This window comes from Chelonia mydas, chromosome 19 (genome assembly GCF_015237465.2).
Source record: "Chelonia mydas isolate rCheMyd1 chromosome 19, rCheMyd1.pri.v2, whole genome shotgun sequence".
Classification (NCBI taxonomy): Eukaryota; Metazoa; Chordata; order Testudines; family Cheloniidae; genus Chelonia; species Chelonia mydas.
Window position 1 is genome coordinate 1293345 of NC_051259.2, and position 24104 is coordinate 1317448.

Genomic DNA, 24104 nt, shown 5'->3' on the forward strand with positions numbered 1-24104 from the left:
AAAGTGATTATGTTTCAATGTTTAAAGGAATACTGTCCATCAAACACAAAATCACATTTCTGCCTACATTTTTGTTGGCTCAAGTAACAACATTACTCTAATGGGGGAGTCAAATTGTTTTTCCTATTTTTTCCAGCTTGCTGATGTTATGCAGCTGGTTAGCTATCTTCACCTTTCTTTTGTGCAGATTTTTCAGTCTCCTGAAAAATGAAAAAGTTAGGAATTCAAGTTGATGGCATCCCTTGAATCCAACAGCCTCACAAAGCTGCATAGAAAGTATGATGTGCAGGATGAACAAAGACGCAGGGTAAACTGTCCCATTCAAGACAGGGACATGGATCCTAAATTCTGATAATTTCCCCTCCAAACCCATGCAATATGGTGATCACCATTAAGAGCTACAAAAAAGTCCAGCCTTTCTTCCAAACCCTGCAGGTTGTCAGATACGCAAACAGATGCCAGGGCCAGACCTCTAGCATCTTTCCCTCTGTGTTAAAATACCCTGTAACTCAGCTTTGAAAATGTTTGCTGTTATAGTTTTTCTGAAGTTGAGGGAATTTTGGAAAGTTACAAAGTGGCAGAGTTACAATTTCATTTTTCCTTTTGCAACTCAACTTTTCCACAGTTGGAAAAGGATCTGAAAAGTTACAGCAGATAAAGGAAAACTGAAAAGAAACAAGTGAAAAGACAAACCCTAGACAGTCAATCTATTGTAGTCAGTGGAGGAAAAAAAGCAAAGGGTGGTCTGGAAAGGGAAAAAACCAAAAGTTTGAAATTTAAATTCAAATAAAATCTAAATGAAAATTTTCCTACAAAAAAATTCAAATGAACTTGCTTCCCATGATTTTTTTCCCGCTAGTCCCATTCCCTTTCTTGGCAAGAGGATGATAGTTACCTTTTGTAATGCACATTCAGAATTACAGCCAACTACTATGTACAAGTATCACTGGAATTATGTGGTGGGACAGAATCGGAAGAGGGCATGTAGTTTACTGTTAAGAACTGCCTGTTCCAGTATTGCCTCAGTTTATATAACGTTAAGTACACTGTAGAAAAACAGACATTGGAGGAAAAGGGGTTGACAAGCCATTATTCCTAAAGTTCTGGAATGAAGCACAGAACAGAAGCCCAGACAACCTGGGGCTCATGTTCCACTTTGGAAAGATACAGGGTGTTAACTCTTGTTGCAAAGTTCGGCTTTCTGAACTTTTATTCTGGCTTCTTAAAGTTCTCTTCAGAACTCTGAAAACTATGTGTAAAGACACAGAACAGATGTTGTTGTTGTTGTTGTTCCAGGCCAGGTTTCAGTCACATGATTCCTACACAGAGGTTATGAAGTGCTTCAGGCTTTTTCCACCACAGAGATGCTGGAGAAGAGTAAGGTGCTGGACACTGACCATTCTAATGCATCAGTGCTGTCCATGCGCTATTAAGCGAAGCAGGAATTTTCTAAAACAGTAAAAGTCAATGAATATGTAACTAATTTTATTCCATCTATAAACAGTATTTATTGTGTAAAACTTTTTTAGTTCATGAAAAGAACGCAGGGAACACCGCAGTGGAGACCCAGACATAGTGGAACCTGGCCCTGCCACATCCCCATCTCCTCCCTAGGAGCTAGTGCAGGAAACAGCAGTTTCCCTGTGCAGAGGGAACTCTCCACTGGCTGTCTCCAACCACTCTAAAGGGACTTGCCCAGTAAGTGTATGTGCCTTAGGCTTAGAGGATCGGAGGTCTAGATGATTGGTTTTGTAGACAGAAGCTTTAAAACTCAGTAAAATTATGGGTTTAAGAACACACCAGTGTATTCATTTCTTTAAAAACAACGGTAGGATGTACAATAAAAGACTTCAAGTACATTGTTCACTGTAAACTGGAGAGCAGGATCGAAAGTTCAGTGGCTACTGTGAGAAAAACAAAACAAAGGATTCGTTGTACCCGTAGCACCCCTGGCAGCTTCATTAGCTGGTCTGCAACAAAATGTTCTTTTAGCACCCCCTATTAATTATTTGTAATTGAGGTTCATATTCCAGCTGTTAGAATACAACTAATTAGCACCTTGCAATGATGACATCAATAAACAGAAAACTTGCCTGGTAATAAGTGCAATGAGCAGCTCCACCGCTTTTGCTCCCAAACCAGATAAAACTTTTGTCAATCACACCTGTAATCCAACAGATCCCACTGCTTCGATCTTCTGCAGATTGCAGGGCAGCTGTATCCACCTGACTTGTCTCTCATACACTCTGGAGGATCCAAGGCCAAGGTATAGCTAGCTATCTTGAAACAGGAAATTAAGTACTTCTTTCTGTACAAAAAGAAGTCAACCTATTCTAATCACATTATATATTACAGGCTGAAAATCTGTTCCTAACTTCCACCGTGTAACAGAAAGGTAAAAGAATAGAGTAAGAATTCAGGTTGTAGTCCTAAAATTGATGTTCCAGATTTACAAAAAAAGTCAATTATCCCTGAAATTTCATCTTTGGGTGTTCGTGCTGCTGCATACTTGTGCAAGACGAACCTAAAAAGGAGAAAGATTAACAAATAGCACTTGTAAAGAACACATGCTGCCATAGCCTAAAGTAGGGGTGGGCAAACTACGGCCCAGGGGCAGCATCCGGCCCTCCAGACATTTTAATCTGGTCCTTGAGCTCCCTCTGGGGAGCGGGGTCCAGGGCTTGCCCAGCTCCGCGCGGCTCCTGGAAGCAGCAGCATGTCCCTTCTCCAACTCCTACACATAGGAGTAGCCACGGGGCTCCGCATGCTGCCTCCGCCCCAAGCGCTGCCCCCGCAGCTCCCATTGGCTGGGAACCACGGCCAATGGGAGCTGCAGGGGCAGCGCCTGTGGACGGGGCAGAACTGCCTGGCCGCGCCTCCTCATAGGAGCTGGATGGGGGACATGCTGCTGCTTCTGGGATCTGCTTGAGGTAAGTGCCGCGCAGAGCCTGCCCCCTGCCACGCCCCAACCCCCTGCCCCAGCCCTGATATCCCTCCTGCCCTCTAACCCCTCAGTGCCAGCCCAGAACACCCTCCTACACCCTCATCACCAGCCCCACTCCATAGCCTGCACCGCCAGCTGGAGCCCTCAGCCCCTCCTGCACCCCAACCCATAATTTCGTGAGCATTCATGGCCCACCATACAATTTCCATACCCAGAGGTGGCCCTCAGGCCAAAAAGTTTGCCCACCCCCATCCTAAAACCACCTACGTTGGAAAAAAAGGAGGGCATATTCAACCTTGAATTAAATCCTAAGCACTACCGGTAGCTCTCTCCCACTAATGAAAGCACTGTTTGTATACAGACCAGTTGAGTGTAAGACCCACGTCTGTGTATTTTGCTGACTAGGTGAACAGACCCACATTGTGTAAAACCATATTTTCTGGGTGAGCCAAGATCCAGGCAAACACAAGAGGAAAAGAATTTAACAAGAAAGATGACTGGCAGAGTCTAATGGAAACTGATGGCCCATTAACTTGACTACAGGGACGATGACAATGCTAGGCACAACAGACCAGTTTCAATTCATAGCCAAGTATATATTGACTTACTGATAACTTCTTCATAATTCCCAGGGTCTCTGGATTGAGATGACTCAAATTCCTTTTGGTCAGGTCACTGGCTGCTAAACGAATGTTCTGTACGAAAAAGACCACAAGTCTCAGTTACTGTTCAGCTGTGTCATACTGGTACATGTTAGCTTGTAAGTGAAACCAGTGAAAGAACCAAACAAGATTGAAATATCTGGATTATATATTAGAAAGATTGATAGACCACTATATTTAAGAGCAGGGAATCATGTACTGCTTTTATAGCAAGTGATGGACCCACTGTCCTGGGAACAGGATAAGGTTACTGATAAACAGGACTAGTTACAAATAGAGGACCAGATGCAGCATGAGACCACAGACTCATCTCACACCTTTTCTGTATTGCACCATGGCACATACTGATATCAGCCATTATTTTAAATTGCATTTGGTGCACTTCAAGACCCACTCAAATATTTCCCTACATTTTTAATAAGTTTCTGCTTTACCTCCCCTCCTCCGACAGGGACCGTAATGATGACATCGTTGCTGTTAGCAAGAGGGCTGCCGTTTGCAGAGACGATGTAAACATGCTCATGTGCGGCAGGCGTGCGTAGACCTGGTGTCTTGAAAACCCTGAAAGACGTTCCAAAGTTATTGCTGAATAACTTTATTCTAGCCAATTAAAATGATCAGCAGTACGTTTCATGAGATTCTCCCCAACTAGAGATTTCAAACATCTCATTTTCAAGGGAAACAGAAGGTTGGAGAAAAATGTGTATCTTGAAGTGCGAAACCAACAGAGCTTGTCAGAACCCAACTGTACTAACAAAAAAACTCTGATTAAACTAGGACATGATTTATCTTATCTTCTTTTTTCTAGTTATGACCTCCATCTACCCTCTTCTGTGGGACTACAGGCTTCTGGCTCTAAATCAATCAAAACTCTGAGGCCAAAACCTAAGGCTATTAAGTGATGTGTTGTAGTCGTCTCAATATTCCATATTTTACACTTAAAGAGCTAATTCTGAGAAGACAATTGACATATTTAGGCCAACATTTCAAAAGCAGACTCTGGTTTTAGGTGCACAGCTCCAGACATCCTGAGCCCAATCTTCAGAAATGATGAGCGCCCACATTTCCCACTGACTACAGCTTTACTTGAGAACGATACGATAAGCACTTCTAAAAATCAAGCCCAAGCGGTTTAAAAAACCAAAAGCACCCAACCTAAAAACTAAAGCACCTGCTTTTGAAATTTTAGATCCCTATCATATCCCTCCCTTAGTCATCTCTGTTCTAATCTGAACTGCCCCAGGTTTTTTAATCTGTCCTCATATGGAAGCTGTTCCTTAGCCCTAACCATTTTTGTTGCCCTTCTCTGTATCTTTTCCAATTCTAATGTATCTTTTTTGAGATGGGGTGACCAGTACTGCACGCAGTATTCAAGGTGTGGATGTACCATGGATTTGTATAGCAGCACTATATTTTCTATCTCTTTTCTAATGGTTCTTAACATCGATAGCTTTTTTGACTGCCACTGCACATTGAGCAGATGTTTTCAGAGAACGATCCATGATGACTCCAAGATCTTTCATGAGTGGAACAGCTAATTAGACCCCATCATTTTGTATATAAAGTTGGTGTCACGGGTCCACTTACCATTGGGGTACTTTCTTGTGGCCACATCTGGGTATTAGCTCCACTAAGGTCTGATGTCTCCCCTCCCACTGATGGCTCACATTGCATCCCCTCTCACTCTACAGGTTTCACGAAAGCTCATGCTCAAATAAATTGGTTAGTCTCTAAGGTGCCACAAGTACTCCTTTTCTTCTCACTCTACAGGACATGTAGTGCTCCCTCCTCATGATTCAGCCCTCTGGCCAGGTCATTATGTAGTCCTCCCCTTCCAGGGTATTAAAGTCCCACTGGATCCGCTGTCCTCATCTTTTCCAGACAGTCTTCCCATCCAAGGCCAGGCCCTGTGCCATTTTCCCAGTGGCTGGAAGGGGAACCCCAGCCCACACACTACTCTGGGTTCCAGTCCAGGGACCCTATGTCCAGCAATTATGGTCTGCTTGCTCCCTGTTGCTCTTTCCCTGGACTTCTTTCTACTTCTTTGCTCTATCTTCTGGCTCCCCCGGGCCCGAGTTTACCAACCCAAACTTCCTCCACCCAGGGAGTGACTGCAGATTACTTCTGCAGCTCGTGTTCTCAGCTTGCTGGCTTTATATGAACTCAGCCTGCCTCTGCTCAGCTGGACTCCACTTAGTGCTTGTCCATCAAGCCCAAGTCTCCGCCCAGGTGCAGCCTACCAGGTTAATTGACCTAATTTAACCTGCTCTGCCTTGTGTGGCGTGGACACCCCATCACAGCTGAGACTATGTTTTCCAATGTACATTACTTTGCACTTATCAACTCTAAAATTTCATCTACAATTTTGGCGCCTGATCACCCAGTTTTGTGAGATCCCTTTGCAATTGTTTGTAGTCTCCTTTGGACTTAACTATTAAGTAATTCTGTATCATCTGCAAATTTTGCCACCTCACTGTTCACCCCCTTTTGCAGATCATTTATGAATATATTGAACAGCACTGGTCCCAGTACACATCATTGAAGGATCCTGCTATTTACCTCTCTCCACTGTGAAAACTGACCATTTATTCCTGCCCTTGGTTAAAAGATACGAAACAAGTTACTGACTCATGAGAGGATCTTCCTTCTTATCCCATGACTGCTTACTAGTCTTTGGTATGGGACCTTGTCAAAGTCCAAGTACACTAAATCCACTGGATCACCCTTGTCCACATGCTTGTGACCACCCCCTCAAAGAATACTAATAGATTGGTGAGGCATGATTTCCCTTTACAAAGGCTATGTTGACGCTTTCCCAGCATATCTGCTAATTGTTCTTTACTATAGTTTCAACCAATCTGCCTGTTCCTGAAGTTAGGCTTACTAGCCTGTAATTGCCAGGATTGCCCCAGGGCCTTTTTAAAAACTCGGTGTTCTATTAGCTATCCTCCTCTCATCAGGTACAGAGGCTGATTTAAGCAATAGGTTACATACCACAGTTGTTAGTTTTGCACGCATGAGATGCACATATTTGAACAATGGAAAAAGGAGAGGGAGAAGGGACAGTGTGGAGATGGTTCAAACAAGTAGACTACAATTTTGCTGATTGCACAGTACAAGACTGAGCACAGTGAGCCATGTACAAATGAATACAGAATCATGAAGGCTCAAATTCCAATCCTGGCTCTGCTGGTGACACTCTACTAATAGTAGTCAAATAATCTCACTTCTCTACCTCAGTTATCTCATCCTTAATATTCCAGGGTTGTGACGGTTAGTCAATATTTCTACAGCACTTTGAATATGTGAAGTGTTATATTATGGCTCTTATAACACACATCAGATAGGAACAGCCACTGCCATGGGGCAGAATGGTAACAAGCTGATCTACATTGCAACTGTTCTGTCCCAGCTCATGGAAAACTAGTGGCAAGACACACTAGATGCCTTGACACCTAGCAAATTCTGATACTTAATAGAGACATTTTGCAGAATACGATAAATATACAGCAACGTGGCTTTGCTAATTAATGCACACTCACCTGGAATCAAATTTAGGGGTGACAGTGGAGGTCCTTCCCCATGTGCGGGCACCAGCGACTTGGCCAAGGGCTGGAGTGACACAGTTATTTTTGCTTGACCTGCTCGAAGAGAGTGGCAGTGATAAGATGATGCCCTTTTAAAAGATCAGTTTAGCAGTTGCTTCTCAGTTCTGAACATCTGTTTAATTAGTTAGAAAAGCTGAGAACATGAGGGTATTTGGAAACTAGAGGTCTCTCCTGATTTCAGGTAATGCCTCTTGACATGCAGCAAAGACTGCAGTTTTATGACAGCTTGATTCAGTGTAAAACCCCACACACCCTCAAAGAGAATAGCTGGTCAGTCACCTCACCATACTATGAGACTGCCCTCTGTAGAGCTCCTCCATTTACCCCTACCATACCTTTGTTAGCTCCTCCAGCACAGTATACTTTGTCAGCCAGATCACGCTCTCCTCCATCCATCCACCCCAACCATGGCTACTTTGGCAGTATCATTTCTGGTCTCCCCTTTCCATCTCCACATTGAAGGAGAGGGATTCACACCACTCCAGACTCTTACCTTTTACTAATGCGTTTCACTCTCGCTGATGGAGCTCTTCTGCTCTTCGAAACTGGCACTTTTTTGGTTGATGTCTTCACCTGGAACACAGAGAACTCAGTGAATTATTTACTGTTTCTTGATCAAACCACAGCTGAACTCCAGTTCTGAAGAAGTGCTCCCATAACTGAACTAACACTGGTAACAGCAACTGAAGAACAAGACTCACTGTTCCCCTTCTCAGATGATCAAAACTGTGGAAAACCTGTCCCTTTTGAGTCTTGGCTTTATCATAGCCTAGAGCTGAGCTGGGGAAGACACAGGGATTTGTGCAGAATTCTTTTCCATAGATATCAAAATTCTAATAGTTAGTTAGAGCAGTCTTGGGTAAAGAGACTCCTGCTCCCAGAACATGATGGAAGTTGAACATACAATTTAAGAGGAAAGGGATATAAAATGTTTCTTTACACTTTCAGAAGCGGTTGGGTTCTACTTCATAACAGAATCTATCTAAGGCACTCAGATACCATGTGGACTCTGATCTCATGACAAACAGAATTCAGGCTATGAAGCAAAGGGGGAAACTAATTTCTCATTGAAGGTTTGGAGACACACAAAATATACGAAAATACCCTGAAGTCCCCTGATAATTTGTGGTTTTACACATTATAAAAGAAATTCTCTCCCCAACGGGTCTTTCACACAGAAACAAACTAGGGAAATTGACTGTACAGTACAGAGGGGAAACAGTGAAAGAGATTACCCAGAGAGCTTTTACAAATGTACAAGAAAACAAAATGAGGAATCTCTGTCTTCCCATTATAGTCATCTTGGATATTACAAATAGAATAGATAACATTTTCAGATGGTCATGTGATTTAAGCTGCATCTGAGAAATACATATATTCTTCTGCAAAATAAAACTAGTTGTAAAGTTATATTTTATAAATTTTAAATAAAAAGATTATATAAACCTATGATGCTGATTAAAACAGGTAGCTAGCCTACGGCAAGCAAGCTATAAGCATCACCTCCATCAAAAGGCAACTCACTTCCTGCCTGGGCCATAACCACAACAAGATCAGTTATTTACCTTCCCTGTTTTGGGATTAACATTTTCATGTTCTGGTTCTGATTCTTCAAGGGCTTTGCTATCCTGTTTCCTCTTCTTTGCTACAGGGAGCAAACTAAGTTCTGTTTCTTCTTCAATAGCATCGATATCCTGTTTGGATTTTTTAGCTAGAAGGAGAAAAAAGTTTCCAAATTGAAAAAATTCGAAGCATATTAAAATATCCACGAACAGATAAGGTGAAAAGAAAACAGTCGTGAAGTTTGTTTGGCAAACGAATTATTGAACTAGTAGTTACATACTTATATAGAGATAAAGCAGGATTTTATAGATGGCATAAACAAATGTGAACAACACTTCTATAAGATTTAGCAAATCTAAGTTAACACGTTCCACATGTAACATCACAAAGACTGAAGCAACAATTGTTTCTTTGAAACCTATTTAGGCCAGTTAATGAGAGTTGGAAGATAGCTGACAAGATCCATAAGGAACAAAAAAACATTCCACTATTGATTGCATCCAGAACATTCAGCAATGCTTGTAAACAAACTGACCTTTCTTGACAATTCTGAAAGGCGTCTGGATAACTTCTGCCGTAAGTTTGTTTATTTCTGATAGCTCCAAATCTGCCTAAAACCAAAAGCAATCACAATACCATGTGTATTATTAGTAAAGAACTCATTCCTAACTGCCTGCAAACAGCAGTGTAAACCCATAATTATTTTACAATAAAAATGCTTCTATGCTGCTTTGACTTCTCTGGTATTTTAGAAATGGTAACAGCTTGCAGGACCTGCACAGCACTTAGTACTGAAAGACTTTATTCCCCTGCTACAGCTATTCCCAACCCCCAGACATTTCAGTCCAATCCCAACATAGAAGTTTTCTGGTTTACAAAGAAATGCATATTCCCTGGTGAGTGAGGCAGGGCAAGATAACAGTAAGGAAACATTGTTTAACTGATAGTCTGTTTAGTCAATTAGTATCACTGGTAGGCAAGCCAAGATTTCATTGCAGAAAAATGGCTTCCTATAAAAAGACTGCTAAAATTGAAAACTTTCAGCTATCTGGGCCATGAGAGAAAGTAGGTCAGGACACTTGCTATTTTCCACTTCTTTAAAAATCAAAGGCAGACACCCACCATCAACTGCAGAGACCCAGCTTGAATTACAAGGTCAGTTTTCTGAAACTTGAGAATCCTCTGAGTAAGACAAGCAAAGAGGTAGTTACAGAATTCAGGAACAAGTCTTCCAGCTACCAAATGCTTCAGACTCAGGGCTTCTCTACACTTGAAACGCTGCAGCTGAGCCACAAAGAGCTTCGGTATAGACACTCGCTACAGCAAAGGAAGGGTTTTTCCAATCAGCATAGTTAATCCATGTCTCCAAGGCAGTAGCTAGGTGGTGGAAGAATTCTTCCATCAACCAAGGGCTGTTTATACTGGGGCTTAGGTCAGCTTAACTATGTGGCTCAGGGGTGTGCATTTTTCACATTCCTGAGTGATGTAGCTGAGTTGACTTAACTTTTGAGTGTAGACTTGGCCTCAGTAAAGATTTTGGAGAAGTCTGTATTAGGTGGCAGCCATAACAATGAAGTGAGTTTCAATAGTCATTAAAGTGCACGACAAGGGAGACTGGATATGTATCTTGGAAAAAGGAGTGTCAAAGATTTACCATAAACCAAGTAATTGAAGGAGAAGGCTAGCACTTTGGCCAGACAGGAGAGACTACAAACGTTTCATGTCTTATTTAATCCTTTCACCAAGTGCTGTGCTAAGACTCTTAAAATGATGCAATGGTTTAAATAAAGATTGGGTTCCTAAAAACATTATCCAGTAGTACCAGAAAAGTAGTTTTTATTTGGCTTAGGAGCTACACTAGATGTATGTTACCTACCGTTGCTGCTTCTTCTAGGGCCTTTTTACTTCCTCCTTTAGCTGGAGACAGAACATTTTTTTATCAATGTATAACCAGAGTAATTTATGCAATATTAAAGTTTTAATACTTGGGTAGAATTAAACAAACAGGCAAACAATGAGCATTTCTTGACAGTTAATGACCATCTTAAGATAAAGGAACTAGTGGGAAAGCAGGATTTATCGTAAACAGAAAATCTGTGGTTGTCTACGAATCCATGTGGATAGGATATTCAATTTGTCTCTTCTTGTTCCCAAAGGTTTTTTTTTAAACACATGATTTTGCACCCAGTTAACCCAGTGCCATACCTCTTATCTCATGTGCCAATGAGTTTAAGACATCCAAAGGAAAAACATTTGAAGCCTTATTTTGAATTAGCACTTTCATACAAATAAACTTATCCAATATACTGACTTTAAATGTGATGTGTTACAAAAGAAATAATTTACTGTAATTATAGATAACAATGTAAATAGTAAATACGTTTCTGAAGATCATGCAACTAGGATATGTCATTAAATAGAGTCCACTAACTGGATGAATGAGACTTATTAACTCACTTTTAGCTCTAAATTTAGTACATTTTTGAACTATTTTGTCAATACATATTGGAGTGGATGGACCATACCAAAGTAGTCAAGCCAGTTCATCTCTCTCAGTGCTAGAGGAAGTCGGAGGTTTTCTATGTTATAAAGATTATCCAATTCCTTGAGAAGATTTTGCCCATTTGTTTGTAGCTGATCAATTCTAGTTTGGACTAAAAGAAAAAAAGAAAAGAATTTTGATTGATTACTACATAGAACACAAATGTTATTCAGGGATTTACATATCAGGGCTTGAATTTATATTTCTCTGAATATCAGCAAAAATCTACTCCCTTGTGAACGCGCTTTTCTGATCAAATCTATTTCATTCTTCCAAAATAAGCCTTTTTGAGCACTTATATTTTCATTTGGTGTGAGCCAATGGTAGAAAATTAACTGGACTGTATAAAGGTATGTCTGCAGTGCTTCTGCGTAGACACTCCCTATACCGACAGGAGGGTTTCGCCCATTGGTGTAGGCAATCCACCTCCCCGAGAGGCAGTCACTAGGTTGATGGAAGAATTCCACAAGGTGGAACAGATTGTCACCTACCACCCATATTGGAACCCATATCATTAAACAATTACAACCCACACTTGATGGGGACCACATCCTGAAAGAAATCTTTCCTGAACCCCCTTTCCTGCCCTTCAAACAACCCCCCAATCCCATCATCAGAAAAAAGTTCTGCACAGACCAAGACACATTAACTCAAAGCGGCACCAGACACTGCCAGAACAACAGATGCAAAACCTGTGGACCTCTCCACTGCTGCGATGATGAACACCCCTTACAAGACACCTCTCAAAATCCCTGGCTTCTAAACAAGTCTATCACAACATGTGGTGTATCTCAGGCAGTGCACTAAGTGTACCTCGATAACAACAACTATGTGGGTGAAATCAGGTAATCACTAAGCTCTTGAATGAACTCACACAGAAAAATGATAAAAGACAAAAACACCATATCACCTGTGTGGTACACACTTTCCAAAGTGATCATTCTATGTCTGACCTCTCAGTCCTCATCCTCAAAGGAAACCCGTGCAACACCTTCAAAAATCGAACTTGGGAACTCAAATTCATAACTTTGCTAGATACTAAAAATCATGAACTGAATAGACACACACTGGATTTATGGTTTATTACAAAAATCTATAACCCACTAAACCTCCCCCCAATAACTGGAAAGGTATTAACAGGCCACTTCACATTGAATGGTCCCTTGAAATATGTATTAACTATTTATGCTGGACAATCTGTTCTACCTTGCATTTAGCTGTGACACAGAGTACATTTCCCAGATCTGAAGAAGAGCTCTATGTAAGCATGCAAGCTTGTTTCTCACCAACAGAAGTTGGTTCAATAAGAGATATCACTGCACGGACCTTGCCTCTCTAAATAGCCTATTGACAAGCACCCAATATTAATATTTAACAGCTGACAGTTGTTAGGATATAGATAATTCAGGCCTGTCTGTAAAGGCCTATACTCTAAGAATTTAGGTGTATTCTTATCACTTGGCTAGTTATAGAGGTATAAAAGAAAGAATCAAAATCACTGTCTGCAGTGTAAGGTCCTTCTCTTACTGTGACAGTCTGAGGCCCTGTTCTTAGGCTAAGGCCTTTGGCTAAGCAACAGAGGCAGCCATAAACTGGGAAGCGACCGGGTCACATCCTCACATTCCAACCTAGTCACATTGAAATAAGGTGCTATTGGGTCGTTAGGAATACAATCCTGTCCTGATAATGCCTATCACCTCCAGAGAAAGGAAAGTGCCTGGAAGATGTAAAAGGAAACTTAGTTTGATAGCATCCTGTCTGGCAAGAACTCACTTATCAATAGCTGGGATGTGAAATCCTCACTTCTGTATTGTTTTGTCATTATAGTTCCCACTTTGCTATTGTTTGTCTGGTTCTGTGATTGTTCCTGTCTGCTGTATAATTAATTTTGCTGGGTGTAAACTAATTAAGGTGGTGAGATATAATTGGTTAAATAATCATGTTACAATATGTTAGGACGGGTTAGTTAAATTTCAGGAAAATGATTGGTTAAGGTATAGCTAAGCAGAACTCAAGTTTTACTATATAGTCTGGTTTCAGAGAAACAGCCGTGTTAGTCTGTATTCGTAAAAAGAAAAGGAGTACTTGTGGCACCTTAGAGACTAACCAGTTTATTTGAGCATGAGCTTTCGTGAGCTACAGCTCACTTCATCGGATGCATAGCATATCGTGGAAACTGCAGAAGACATTATATACACACAGAGACCATGAAACAAAACTTCCTCCCACCCCACTCTCCTGCTGGTAACAGCTTATCTAAAGTGATCATCAAGTAGGGCCATTTCCAGCACAAATCCAGGTTTTTCACCCTCCCCCCCCCCCCCCCCCCACATACAAACTCACTCTCCTGCTGGTAATAGCCCATCCCAATGGGCTATTACCAGCAGGAGAGTGAGTTTGTATGTGTGTGTGTGTGTGTGTGTGGGGGGGGGGGGGGGGGGGGGGGAAGGGTGAGAAAACCTGGATTTGTGCTGGAAATGGCCCTACTTGATGATCACTTTAGATAAGCTGTTACCAGCAGGAGAGTGGGGTGGGAGGAAGTTTTGTTTCATGGTCTCTGTGTGTATATAATGTCTTCTGCAGTTTCCACGATATGCTATGCATCCGATGAAGTGAGCTGTAGCTCACGAAAGCTCATGCTCAAATAAACTGGTTAGTCTCTAAGGTGCCACAAGTACTCCTTTTCTTTTTACTATATAGTCTGCAGTCAATCAGGAAGTTAGGGGGTGGGGGGAAATGGGAACAGGGAATGGGGGTGGGGAAATTAGAATCATGTTTGGCTAAAGGGCATGAATGGGAACAGGGACACAGGTGTAAGGCTCTGTGGTGTCAGAGCTGGGAAGGGGGACACTAAGGAAGGAAACTGGAATCATGCTTGCTGGAAGATCACCCCAATAAACATTGAATTGTTTGCACCTTTGGACTTCGGTTATTGTTGCTCTCTGTTCATGCGAGAAGGACCAGGGAAGTAAGTGGGTGAAGGAATAAGCCCCCGTAACAACCATGACCTCTAAAAAGAGTTCCTATTTTAGTTTAATTCCTAGAAGACCTGCATCAACATTGCAGCATACTCATCACAACTAGCCCCCTGGATAGAAGCCTCAGGAAAGCTCAAGGATTGCATAAGCATCAAGAATTAAACCACCTTCTCCAATCCCTCAAAGTCATCCTTCTGGATCAAAGCTACAGTTTGTGCTATATCTGTCCTGCCTGTACAGGACTTCAGTGTCCTGAGGTGTCAGTTTCCAGGGTTGTTAAGACAATAACTTTAACCAGCATTAAATTAACCTGCAAAACAACTCAGGACCCTGAAGCCTTTGTAGAAAGCAAGTTTATGAATGAGTGCAAAAGTTACCTTCACGATCAAAGTCCTTTAAAAACGCAGCAAGCTTTTTCTTTTTCACATTGTTTTTGCTGGTTCCATTGGCTGTTTTCTTCCTGGACGGTGCCATGGTGTCGGATGGAGCTCTGCAGCAGAACAGAAACAGCCAGTTGGGTTCATACAAGAAGGGAACACTTGGCCAGTCAGAGACAAGAGGCCCTAGTCTTCTGGGAGGCTGGGAGCTACTGCTGCTCTATCCCTATTGAAAACCAGGGCTCCTGGGACTATTGCAAGCCACAGCAGAGAGCCGGCATTGGTGCCCCACACAGGGGAGTGGTTCCCCAGCACCAGGACCAGGCAGCAGACGCACCACTGGTGGCCTGGGGCTGAACGCCTGGCAGGGGCTTGCCTGAACATAGGGCTGCTCCTGATCAGCTCCAGCGGCGGGGGCACCGGTGAAGCTAAACAGGCCCACAGCGAAGTGAGGACGGGCCAGAGCCAGCCCGGGCCTGTCCCAGTCCGCATCACCTCTCTCTGGAGTAGACAAAGCCGGCTGGGAACCACCTGCCCAGCACCCGGCCAGGGCAGGGGTTTTCAACCCTGCGGTCCTGGTGACCCCCCCCCCCTTTTCACACAGTCGCCTCGGAGTGTGACTCCTGAATTAAGATGGAGGCATCGTTTCACCGGGGCATGGAGCTAGCAGCTCGCCACCCCTGTGCGGGGGAAGGCTGGGGCGGAGGGACAACGACTGGGGAGCGAAAACGTGACAGAAGGGAGAAGGGGGGTTCTGCATGTCCCCCCCCGAGCAGCCCGCCCCGCCCCAACAGCCCCCCGAGCGGGCCCCCCCGCCCCAACAGCCCCCCCTGCCCCCCGAGCGGCCCCGCCCCAACAGCCCCCCGAGCGGCTCCCCCGCCCCAACAGCCCCCCTGCCCCCCGAGCGGCCCCCCCCTGCCCCAACAGCCCCCCGAGCGGCCCCAACAGCCCCCCCTGCCCCCGAGCGGCCCCGCCCGCCCCAACAGCCCCCCCGCCCCCCGAGCGGCCCCCCCGCCCCAACAGCCCCCCGAGCGGGCCCCCTCGCCCCAACAGCCCCCCCTGCCCCCCGAGCGGCCCCCCCGCCCCAACAGCCCCCCGAGCGGCCCCAACAGCCCGCCCGCCCCAACAGCCCCCGCGCCCCCCGAGCGGCTCCCCCGCCCCAACAGCCCCCCCTGCCCCCCGAGCGGCTCCCCCGCCCCAACAGCCCCCCGAGCGGGCCCCCCCGCCCCAACAGCCCCCCCTGCCCCCCGAGCGGCCCCCCCGCCCCAACAGCCCCCCGAGCGGCCCCCCCCCGCCCCAACAGCCCCCCCTGCCCCCCGAGCGGTCCCCCCCGCCCCAACAGCCCCCCCTGCCCCCCGAGCGGCCCCCCCGCCCCAACAGCCCCCCTGCCCCCCGAGCGGGCGCCCCCCGAGCGGCCCCTCCGCGCCCGCTCACCGGCTCGCTCCTGGCGTCCCCAACGCGCGCGCGAGCCCCAACAACTACATTCAAACCCGACCGCCCAATCAGCGACGCGGCTGGACGGCGCCCACACGCGCACGCGCTCCCGCCGCCAATGGAAAACGGAGCACGAGAGAGAACTACAGTTCCCAGCATGCCTCGGGGGCAGGCAGGTAGGTGACTTCTGTTTCGCGCGAGCGCCCGTCGTTGGGGCAGCCGGTTTCACTTCCGGTCTGAGGGGAGCTGGCAACTACACTTCCCAGGGCTCAGGTAAGGGAGGGCCCTGGGGTTCGCCTAGCCCCTCCCCGCCCCCCCCCGGGGCCCTGCTCCCCGCTCCCCTCCCCCCCGGCCCCGCATGGAGACCCGCCCCCCCGTCCTGCTCCCCTCCCCCCCCGGCCCCGCATCGAGACCCGCCCCCCCCCCCGTCCTGCTCCCCTCCCCCATTGGCCCCCGGTGGAGACCCGCCCCCCCCCGGTCCTGCTCCCCTCCCCCCCGGCCCCGCATCGAGACCCCCCCCCGGGGCCCTGCTCCCCTCCCCCGGCTCCTGCTCCCCGCCCCCATTGGCCCCTGCATAAAGACCCTCCCTCTCTTTCCTCCAGCTCTGTCAGGGCTCTCCCCTCAAATATGTTCACCCCATAAGCAGCAGTCCACCCCGAATTCCCCCCCCCCTTTCCCATTTCTAAAGCAGACTCTTGCCTAGGAGCTGCCTGAGCTCCTGGAGCCTGCGCTCCTCAGCCAGTGGCGCTGGTCTGTGGAGGAGGATGGTGAGTGTGGACAGTGGCTGCTTACTGGAAGGCGGTGGGGACCCGCAGCCCTAGGGTCTCTGTACCTGTGTGTGCATATTGCAGGTTTCTGTGTGGTGCCCATCACCAGAGCCTCTCTCTTCCTGCAGCTCTGGGTCTGCCTATAAGAAGATGTCAGAGAGCCCAGCCATCCTGGTCCTTCATCAGTCCCTGCAGAAGTGCTTCCAGGCCATACAGCAGCAGCAAGAGGCTTGGCAGACGGCACTGACGGACTGTAAGCCTCTCCTGAGCTCCCTCAGCAATCTGGCGGAGCAGATGCAGGCTTGCCAGAAGGTCACATTTGCACATACACCACTGCGAGGCTTCCCGGATCTGGAAGAGCAGTTAAAATATAAGCAACGCTGTGCAGCAGAGACTCTGCTGGAAGAGCTGGTGGGCAAAGTGTAAGGGGCTGTTGTGTCAGGTTGTGAGCACTATGAAAGCCTGGGCAAACATGCTGAGAGAGGTGGGATTCCCCTTCTGGCCTGTTTGCAGGATTCACATCTGAAGGAGAGGAGATAATGTCAACCTAAGCATCACATTTCTGCCTGGAAGTGTTGTACCTATTGTTCTAACAATATGTAAAATCATAACAACTGAAAGTGAGCAAAAATTGTCCCCTGCCTTTCAATTTGTTTACTTTGACTTTACATGGTGGGCCAGATTCTCAACTGGTGTCAATCAGTGTAGCCCCATTGAGTTCTGTTGGACCTTTGTTGATTTACAATAGCAAAGAATCTGGCCGAGTGTTGTCATATATTCATTTTCACCCTTTGTCCTCATTTTGTGTCAGTCTTTCTCACAGAGTCTTGGAAGTGTGTGTGTTTGTGTGGGATGAGCATTTTAAAAAAGGAGAAATATATAATTGTAAAACCACGAGAATTATCAGGGGTCTCAGCCATGTGTAATACTTAATAGTTTAGAGGAGTTAATAGTACTCATTAGATTTCAAATTACAGTGTCTCTTTAAATTATGTGATTTGTTCAGCCTCTCAGCAGCATGCTCTATACGATCAGTTATACAGTCACATAGGCTTGCCTTTTCCTTGCATGAATTCCCTAGTTCCAGTTCAGGTTACTGCATATTGTTGAACTCACCAAACTGTCACTGTAGGGGGAAGCACTTTTTTTGTTTAAAGCAAGTACTGAGACTTGTCCATGTAATTCATTTTGGGGTACAAAGTGAGTGAGGCCACCCTTTGGAAAACACAGCCCTGAGTATGACTCTCTGTTTTCACAGAGCTGACTTGCAGAAAGTGCGGGATGTAGTTAGTGGTTACGTGGGCACTGTTTTCCAACTCTATGAGCAGCATGCGGATGTGCTAGGTTTTGAAGCTTCTGTGCAGCGTACTGCTCTTATCCCCTCGCTGGCAGACATGTTGGAATGGCTGCACAATATTGAGAGATATTACCGACATGTGTATCCTTTGCTAGAAAAGCTAAAAGTTTGTAGCTCAAACAGGTCAAGGAGGTTGTTGTCTTGATTCATGTCAACAGAACTGGATTTGGCTTTCTTTATTTGTGAGTTGTCATCAGCTGGTGACCAGTAAGGTCACAATAAAACCTCACCAAGCATCTTGATGGACAGCTCTGGCAAATTGCTCCTGCCTCCACCTTCAGGAGTCAGTCTCCTGGCCCTGCTCTTTGGCCAAGGGAAATGAGATGAATAGGGAACATTTTTAGTAAGTGAATTTCTCAAAGAATCTAGAAAATACAGTCTATAGAGGGCGAAGAAGCTTAGATACTTGGGGTGACTATCATTAGTGTGTTTTGACAAGGAACAACAAATCGAGCTCTTTCAGCATGTCCTGGTGGGAGGGGGAGTTGGACTGCAGGACTACAATGGGTCCCTACTCTCTCTTTTGAGCTCATAACTTCCTAAGAAGTCAGCTTGCTTGTGTTTCCTTCTCACCTCCCACCGGCCCCATATTTCAATCCTTACCTTCCAGAAAGATACCTGGAGAGTAAATTCCTCCTTCTCCAAATCAGTTTTGAGAACTTGCCAGACATGCAAACCCTGCCGCAGTCCTGGGAGAGGATTTTGGAGAACAATAGCCGAAACATGGTTCAAGGTATTTTCATAAAACTCTTAAACATCTTAATGTGAGCTTAGTGCTATTGAAAGGGGCTGGTGTGGCGGCCCTGGAGACTGAAAGCCACTGTTTATCACCTGAACCTGTACTGTATTGGGTTTGTTTAGTCTGGAAAAGGGAAGACTGAGGGGGGGACATAACAGTTTTCAAGAACGTAAAAGGTTGTTACAAAGAGGAGGGAGAAATTTTTTTTTCTTAACCTCTTAAGGACAGGACAAGAAGCAATGGGCTTAAATTGCAGCAAGGGAGGTTTAGATTGGACATTAGGAAAAACTTCCTAACTGTCAGGGTAGTTAAGCACTGGAATAAATTGCCTAAGGAGGTTGTAGAATCTCCATCATTGGAGACTTTTAAGAGCAGGTTAGACAAACACCTGTTAGGGGTGGTCTAGAGCAGTGTTTCTCAAGCTATCTGATGTGGGGGACTGGCAATTTTTTTTTCCAATGTGCGCGCAGACTGGCAGCCGATGGCTCGCGGACTAGCACCGGTCCATGGACCAGCACTTTGAATAGCACTGGTCTAGATAATACTTAGTTTTTGTGCAGGGGACTGGACGAGATGCCCTCTGTGTGCAGGGGACTGAACGAGATGCCCTCTCGAAGTCCCTTCCAGTCCTATGATTCCATGCAGCCACAACAATGTCTATCAATTAGTGCTGCCATTGCAGTATTGGTTATATGGACACTTGTCCTCTGGGAGCTGGACTGAGACCCACTGAACGACTTGAAGTCACTGCACACCTGGACTTGACTGGAAATGGGACCTTTGAATAGAGGCAAAAGGTTCAGTATCCCATTTAACAGTTCTAAGATATTGAATTGTTGGTGGGTTATTCCCCATTGGTCCTTGGTAATAAGTGGGGAAGTTCTCTGTTTGTGTGTGTGTGTGTGTGTGTGTGTGTATTATGACAAAAATAACACTTAGTGCAACATTAATGTCTTCTGTTTTTTCCTCCCAACTTAGACACTCTTCTGAAGGTCTCCTTTCTGGAGACTCTGTGAAGAGCTCTATTACTAACCAGCTTGCAGAGAGAAAACACCAGAGGATTTGTGTGGAATGATTAGTTTTGGGTGCCTGGGATAATACCTTGTTCAGGATACCCATGAAGAAGCTGGATTTGCTGAATGAGCTAGCCCAGTGCAGGGGTTTCCCTTGCTCTCTGCTATGAGCTAAGTGGTGTGTTAAAAGTCAAACAAGCCTGGCACCCAATGTGAGTGGCTCTGCTGCTTCCTTGGCTTGTGAAAGTGGACTTGATGTAGCAGCTGAAACAGTGGCTTGGCTCATAAACTGAAGACAAGGGGAAAATGACAGATGTGGAATTTCTTCTTCAGCTCAGGGACAGCTGCCAGCAGCAGCACTCGTGGACTTTTTGTCTGCTAAAGGAAATAAATTTTTTTAATAAAAATTGTGTCTGTCTGTGGTTAATGGCACACTGCAGTTCTACCCCAGGTACCTAATAAATGTTAGAGCAAAAACTTCCACTTAAAAATATTCCGTGTGTGATACCTACTGTCATTACATGTAACACTAAAGATTGCTACAGCATGAAGTCTAAAGAGAAACTTCTGATTGCTGACAAATGCACAAAAGAAGCCATCTGTCTGTTCAGTTTCCTTGTTTCCTTTTTTTACTTGTGTGGGGCCTTCACCCAGAAAGGCCAAAGAAAAACCTGTTTCCAAAAAGTGATTATGAAGCTGAAATAGTGGCAGGTGCCGCTGTAGTTGTGGAAACTACATTTAGTATTTTCTGAATTTACTAGATTTCAAATTGCTGGCTCCAAGTAGAACAGATAATAGATATAAGTCCTTAAGTGAAGAATTCTAGCTCACTTCTCTAGCAAGGGCTGGCATTTTACTGCTGCTCTCTGTCCCATGAGGTAAAGTGATTAATATTTAAAAGTAAGATACTTCTCCATTACAGGGCAGATAGTTATAAGCAATTCAAATTGGCTTTATACCCCAGCCAGGCAGCTGTAAGACAAGCTTCCTGTCAGTGCTGTTCTGAGCGAGCTTCCCCTGATTTTAGCACTTGCCTTTGGTGGGGTGCAGGCTCCTTACGTGTAGAACCTTGGGCTTCTGCAGGGTAGAGACTATCCAGTATGCTGTGCTGAATTGTGCTTCTGGGCCACCCACCAATGTTACCAGGAGCTGTGGGCAGTGTGAATCCATTTAGCTGTAGTCTGATGGTTTTGGAATGTAGTCTTTACTGAGAACACCAAAGTCATTTCACTTAAGACCTAAAGATGGACTTGACCTCCGTCCTAGAGGTGAAAGGTGAGGGCTTGTCCATGCTATGCGCACCAGTGGTGAAAATAAAATGGCCAAGCATCCTATTATGAAAAGTTTAACATAGTTTCATCTTCCTCCACAAGGGGGTGGTATTGCAGTTCTGCTAATCAATAGTTTTGCTGGGAATGGTGCAGGAACAGGAAGGGCTTTGCACTATGTAAAAGGGAGAAAGTTGACTATTGTGGCATTGCTTACAACCCCACCAGGAAGGTGCTGGTAAGAAAGTGCTGCCCTTTGCTATACAGCTCTCCCTTTTCCTTCTGGGTGGGTTGATGTGATGGAGATTTTGAAAGCAGTATGTAGACCAATGTCCTCCATGCTAAAAGTATCACACCCTTTTGCTTGTGGCAGGTGCTGTCCCCTGGGGCTGAGGCAGCATGTGCTGAATAGGGAACGGAAGATTTAATTCTACACCTTTCTAAAAGCACATGGCACAGGCTACTGAGAGACTTGTTCCCTGTGTTTCTCTGTGCAGCCTAGAGAATAAGGGTGGGTACCTTAAGCACCACTGAAAGCATTGGCAAGAGATGTATGAAGGAGGGGGCGTTCTCCCCAAAATGTGCATGCTTGGTCCTCACCACTTACTGGTGACAAGACACTCAGATGGCAGAATAGACTCCAAACTATTAAGACTTAATCTATAGCGCGTCCCAACCCACCTCCAGTTGCAGCCTGACAGCCTGAGCGAAGAGATGAGCCTTATCGTGTGCTGGGGGGAGTGAATTCCAAACCCAAGAGCCCTCGGCTCTGCAGCAAACCACCTCCCCTACCATGAGCCTGTAAGTCATTAACCAAACATCACGCTCAATGGTATCGAAGGCTGCAGACAGCTGTAAATATACCAGGTAGGACAGGCACCTGTCCTCTGGCCACATTGCCTGGGGAGATCAGCAATGACCCAAACTAGCACAGTCACTGGGCCTAGGCTGACACCAGATGGATTTCGCTTTAAAGACCTGTTCAGTGAGAGATGTAGCTCTTTGTTTCCTGGCTCCAGACACTGTGCAGTTAATAGGAATTATAGCTGCTAAAGGGAGACAGAGAAACACCTCTTTGTGCTTTGCTTTTAGAATGAAATGACTCAAGCCCAAGGAGCCATTTGGCCACATGAGGGCACTGCTAGACCTGCCTAGGGAGGAGAGCATATTATCAGCTGTGTGCTTCTGGGAGCACGAATGCCTCCTGTCTGCTGACAGCGTTGGCCTTAGGGATTTTTATTTTATCTGCACTTTTAATTGGAATGGAAGATAAAAAGAACTGCCTCCCTGCCTTTGCTGTGTCTCAAGTCTGCCCAGCCTAGTCCCTTTCTGCTAATACAGAGCCCACATTAGATGCCAGGGAACCCCTTGGGTACACCTGCAGTGTACATGTTCTCTCAGCAGTCAGAGGGACACTCGCAGGGGTGTCTAGCCAGGGGGCAGTGCTCCCATACAGGGTCCATCTGACTGGTCCCCATCCCTGCCGTGTGTGTGATTAAGAGTTACGGCAAAGGTGCTCAATGCATCTCTCACATAACAAAGCATTTGTGCCCAGCAACAGCAGGGGTATTGATTGGCCATGCAGCACCCTGTATCCCTCTGAGCCGGACTGAGGGAGGTCATATGGCAACTTCTGCACTGGCACAGGAGAGGCCAGCAGTCCTGCTTGTGCAGTAGCAGCCTTGTGAGTTACAACACTTCTTGTTTTTGGCCTATTGCAATTGGTGAGAGATGCCTGGCTGGTTTCCTGGTGAAGACCATGCCGCTTTCCCCCTCTGTACCAGGGGAAGCAGCTCGGAGGGAGATAAGACTCTTGACTCTGCCTTGTCACATGCTTGGTTTAGAGATTTCACCCCAGAGGCTCTGTCCTCCTTCAAGAGATGGACTTCGACTTCCAGGGTTGGTGGCCTCTATCCCTATCAAGGGGCATTTATTACAGTAATGCTCCCTTCTGTGCGCATTAATGGTAGATTGGCTAAAGGGTGGGCTCAAACCAGCTTGAATTCCATGTGCATGTGAATTCATAGAATCATAGACTTTAAGGTCAGAAGGGACCATTATGATCATCTAGTCTGACCTCCTGCACAACGCAGGCCACAGAATCTCACCCACCCACTCCTGTAACAAACCCCTAACCTAAGTCTGAGCTACTGAAGTCCTCAAATCGTGGTTTAAAGAATTCGAGGTGCAGAGAATCCTCCAGCAAGTGACTTGTGCCCCACGCGGCAGAGGAAGGCGAAAAACCCCCAGGGCCTCTGAATTCTGTGGATTCCCTGCAAAAATTTCACACAGGAATGTGACTGTGCAATGAGTCAAGGTGCAAATATCCCAGAGCCTTGCACTGAGTCATCTCCCTCTAAAGGAAGTGCGATAAGACCTCTTCCTCCTCCGGCAGGGTTTTAAGCTAAAGCAGATGATGTTGTGAAGATGTTAGTTTGGGAGATCAGTCTTGAAGAGCCTGGCTTCCTGAGGGTCACAGGTGCCACAGAACTCTGTCGGAGGAATGCTGCACCCTGCAGGTGGAGCTCTCTTTCCCCTAGAGAGAGGCTCTTTTCTAACAGCCTGCCCACCACTAACCAAAACCCACCACTTGCTCACTTCTGTGGCCTTATCAATGGCTTCTCGCTATTTAGTGCTTCTCTACAACTGGCAGAGACAGGGCTGCAGCACAGTGGAAGCCCATTAATGAGGCTGGTGAACGTTTCCCTGTGTACCTCGCTGGGTGGCAGCTTCTTGTGTTTCTATTCATCTCACCTTCCCCCCCCCCTCCCCGAGAGTTTATCTCCCCCACCACCACATTCCCACTCCCACTCCACACCCAGCCTCTGAAATTCAGCACCTGGGATTCACCT

At 45.9% G+C, this 24104-nt stretch overlaps 2 protein-coding genes across 3 annotated transcripts; one reads left to right on the forward strand and one right to left on the reverse strand.

The window, feature by feature from the left end:
• Positions 1-1780: 1780 nt before the first annotated feature.
• On the reverse strand, positions 1781-17071 carry CDCA8 (cell division cycle associated 8). 2 transcript variants are annotated; one of them, XM_043532276.1, is made up of 11 exons: positions 16941-17071; positions 14675-14787; positions 11303-11431; positions 10654-10694; positions 9313-9388; positions 8780-8925; positions 7708-7787; positions 7149-7247; positions 4041-4167; positions 3553-3639; positions 1781-2524 (listed from the first exon to the last, which is right to left on the reverse strand). In XM_043532276.1, exons 1-11 carry the CDS (start codon positions 16976-16978, stop codon positions 2480-2482), a joined length of 981 nt encoding a protein of 326 aa, XP_043388211.1. In that variant the 5' UTR covers positions 16979-17071; the 3' UTR covers positions 1781-2479. The 2 variants fall into 2 exon arrangements, with proteins under 2 accessions (XP_043388211.1, XP_037737915.1); XM_037881987.2 differs by lacking the exon at positions 16941-17071 and adding an exon at positions 16109-16220.
• C19H1orf109 (chromosome 19 C1orf109 homolog) lies at positions 17026-20391 on the forward strand. Its single transcript, XM_037881940.2, has 4 exons — positions 17026-17297; positions 18134-18313; positions 18847-18965; positions 19950-20391. The coding sequence occupies exons 1-4, from the start codon at positions 17026-17028 to the stop codon at positions 19985-19987; spliced, it is 609 nt and encodes a 202-aa protein (XP_037737868.1). The 3' UTR covers positions 19988-20391.
• Positions 20392-24104: the final 3713 nt, after the last annotated feature.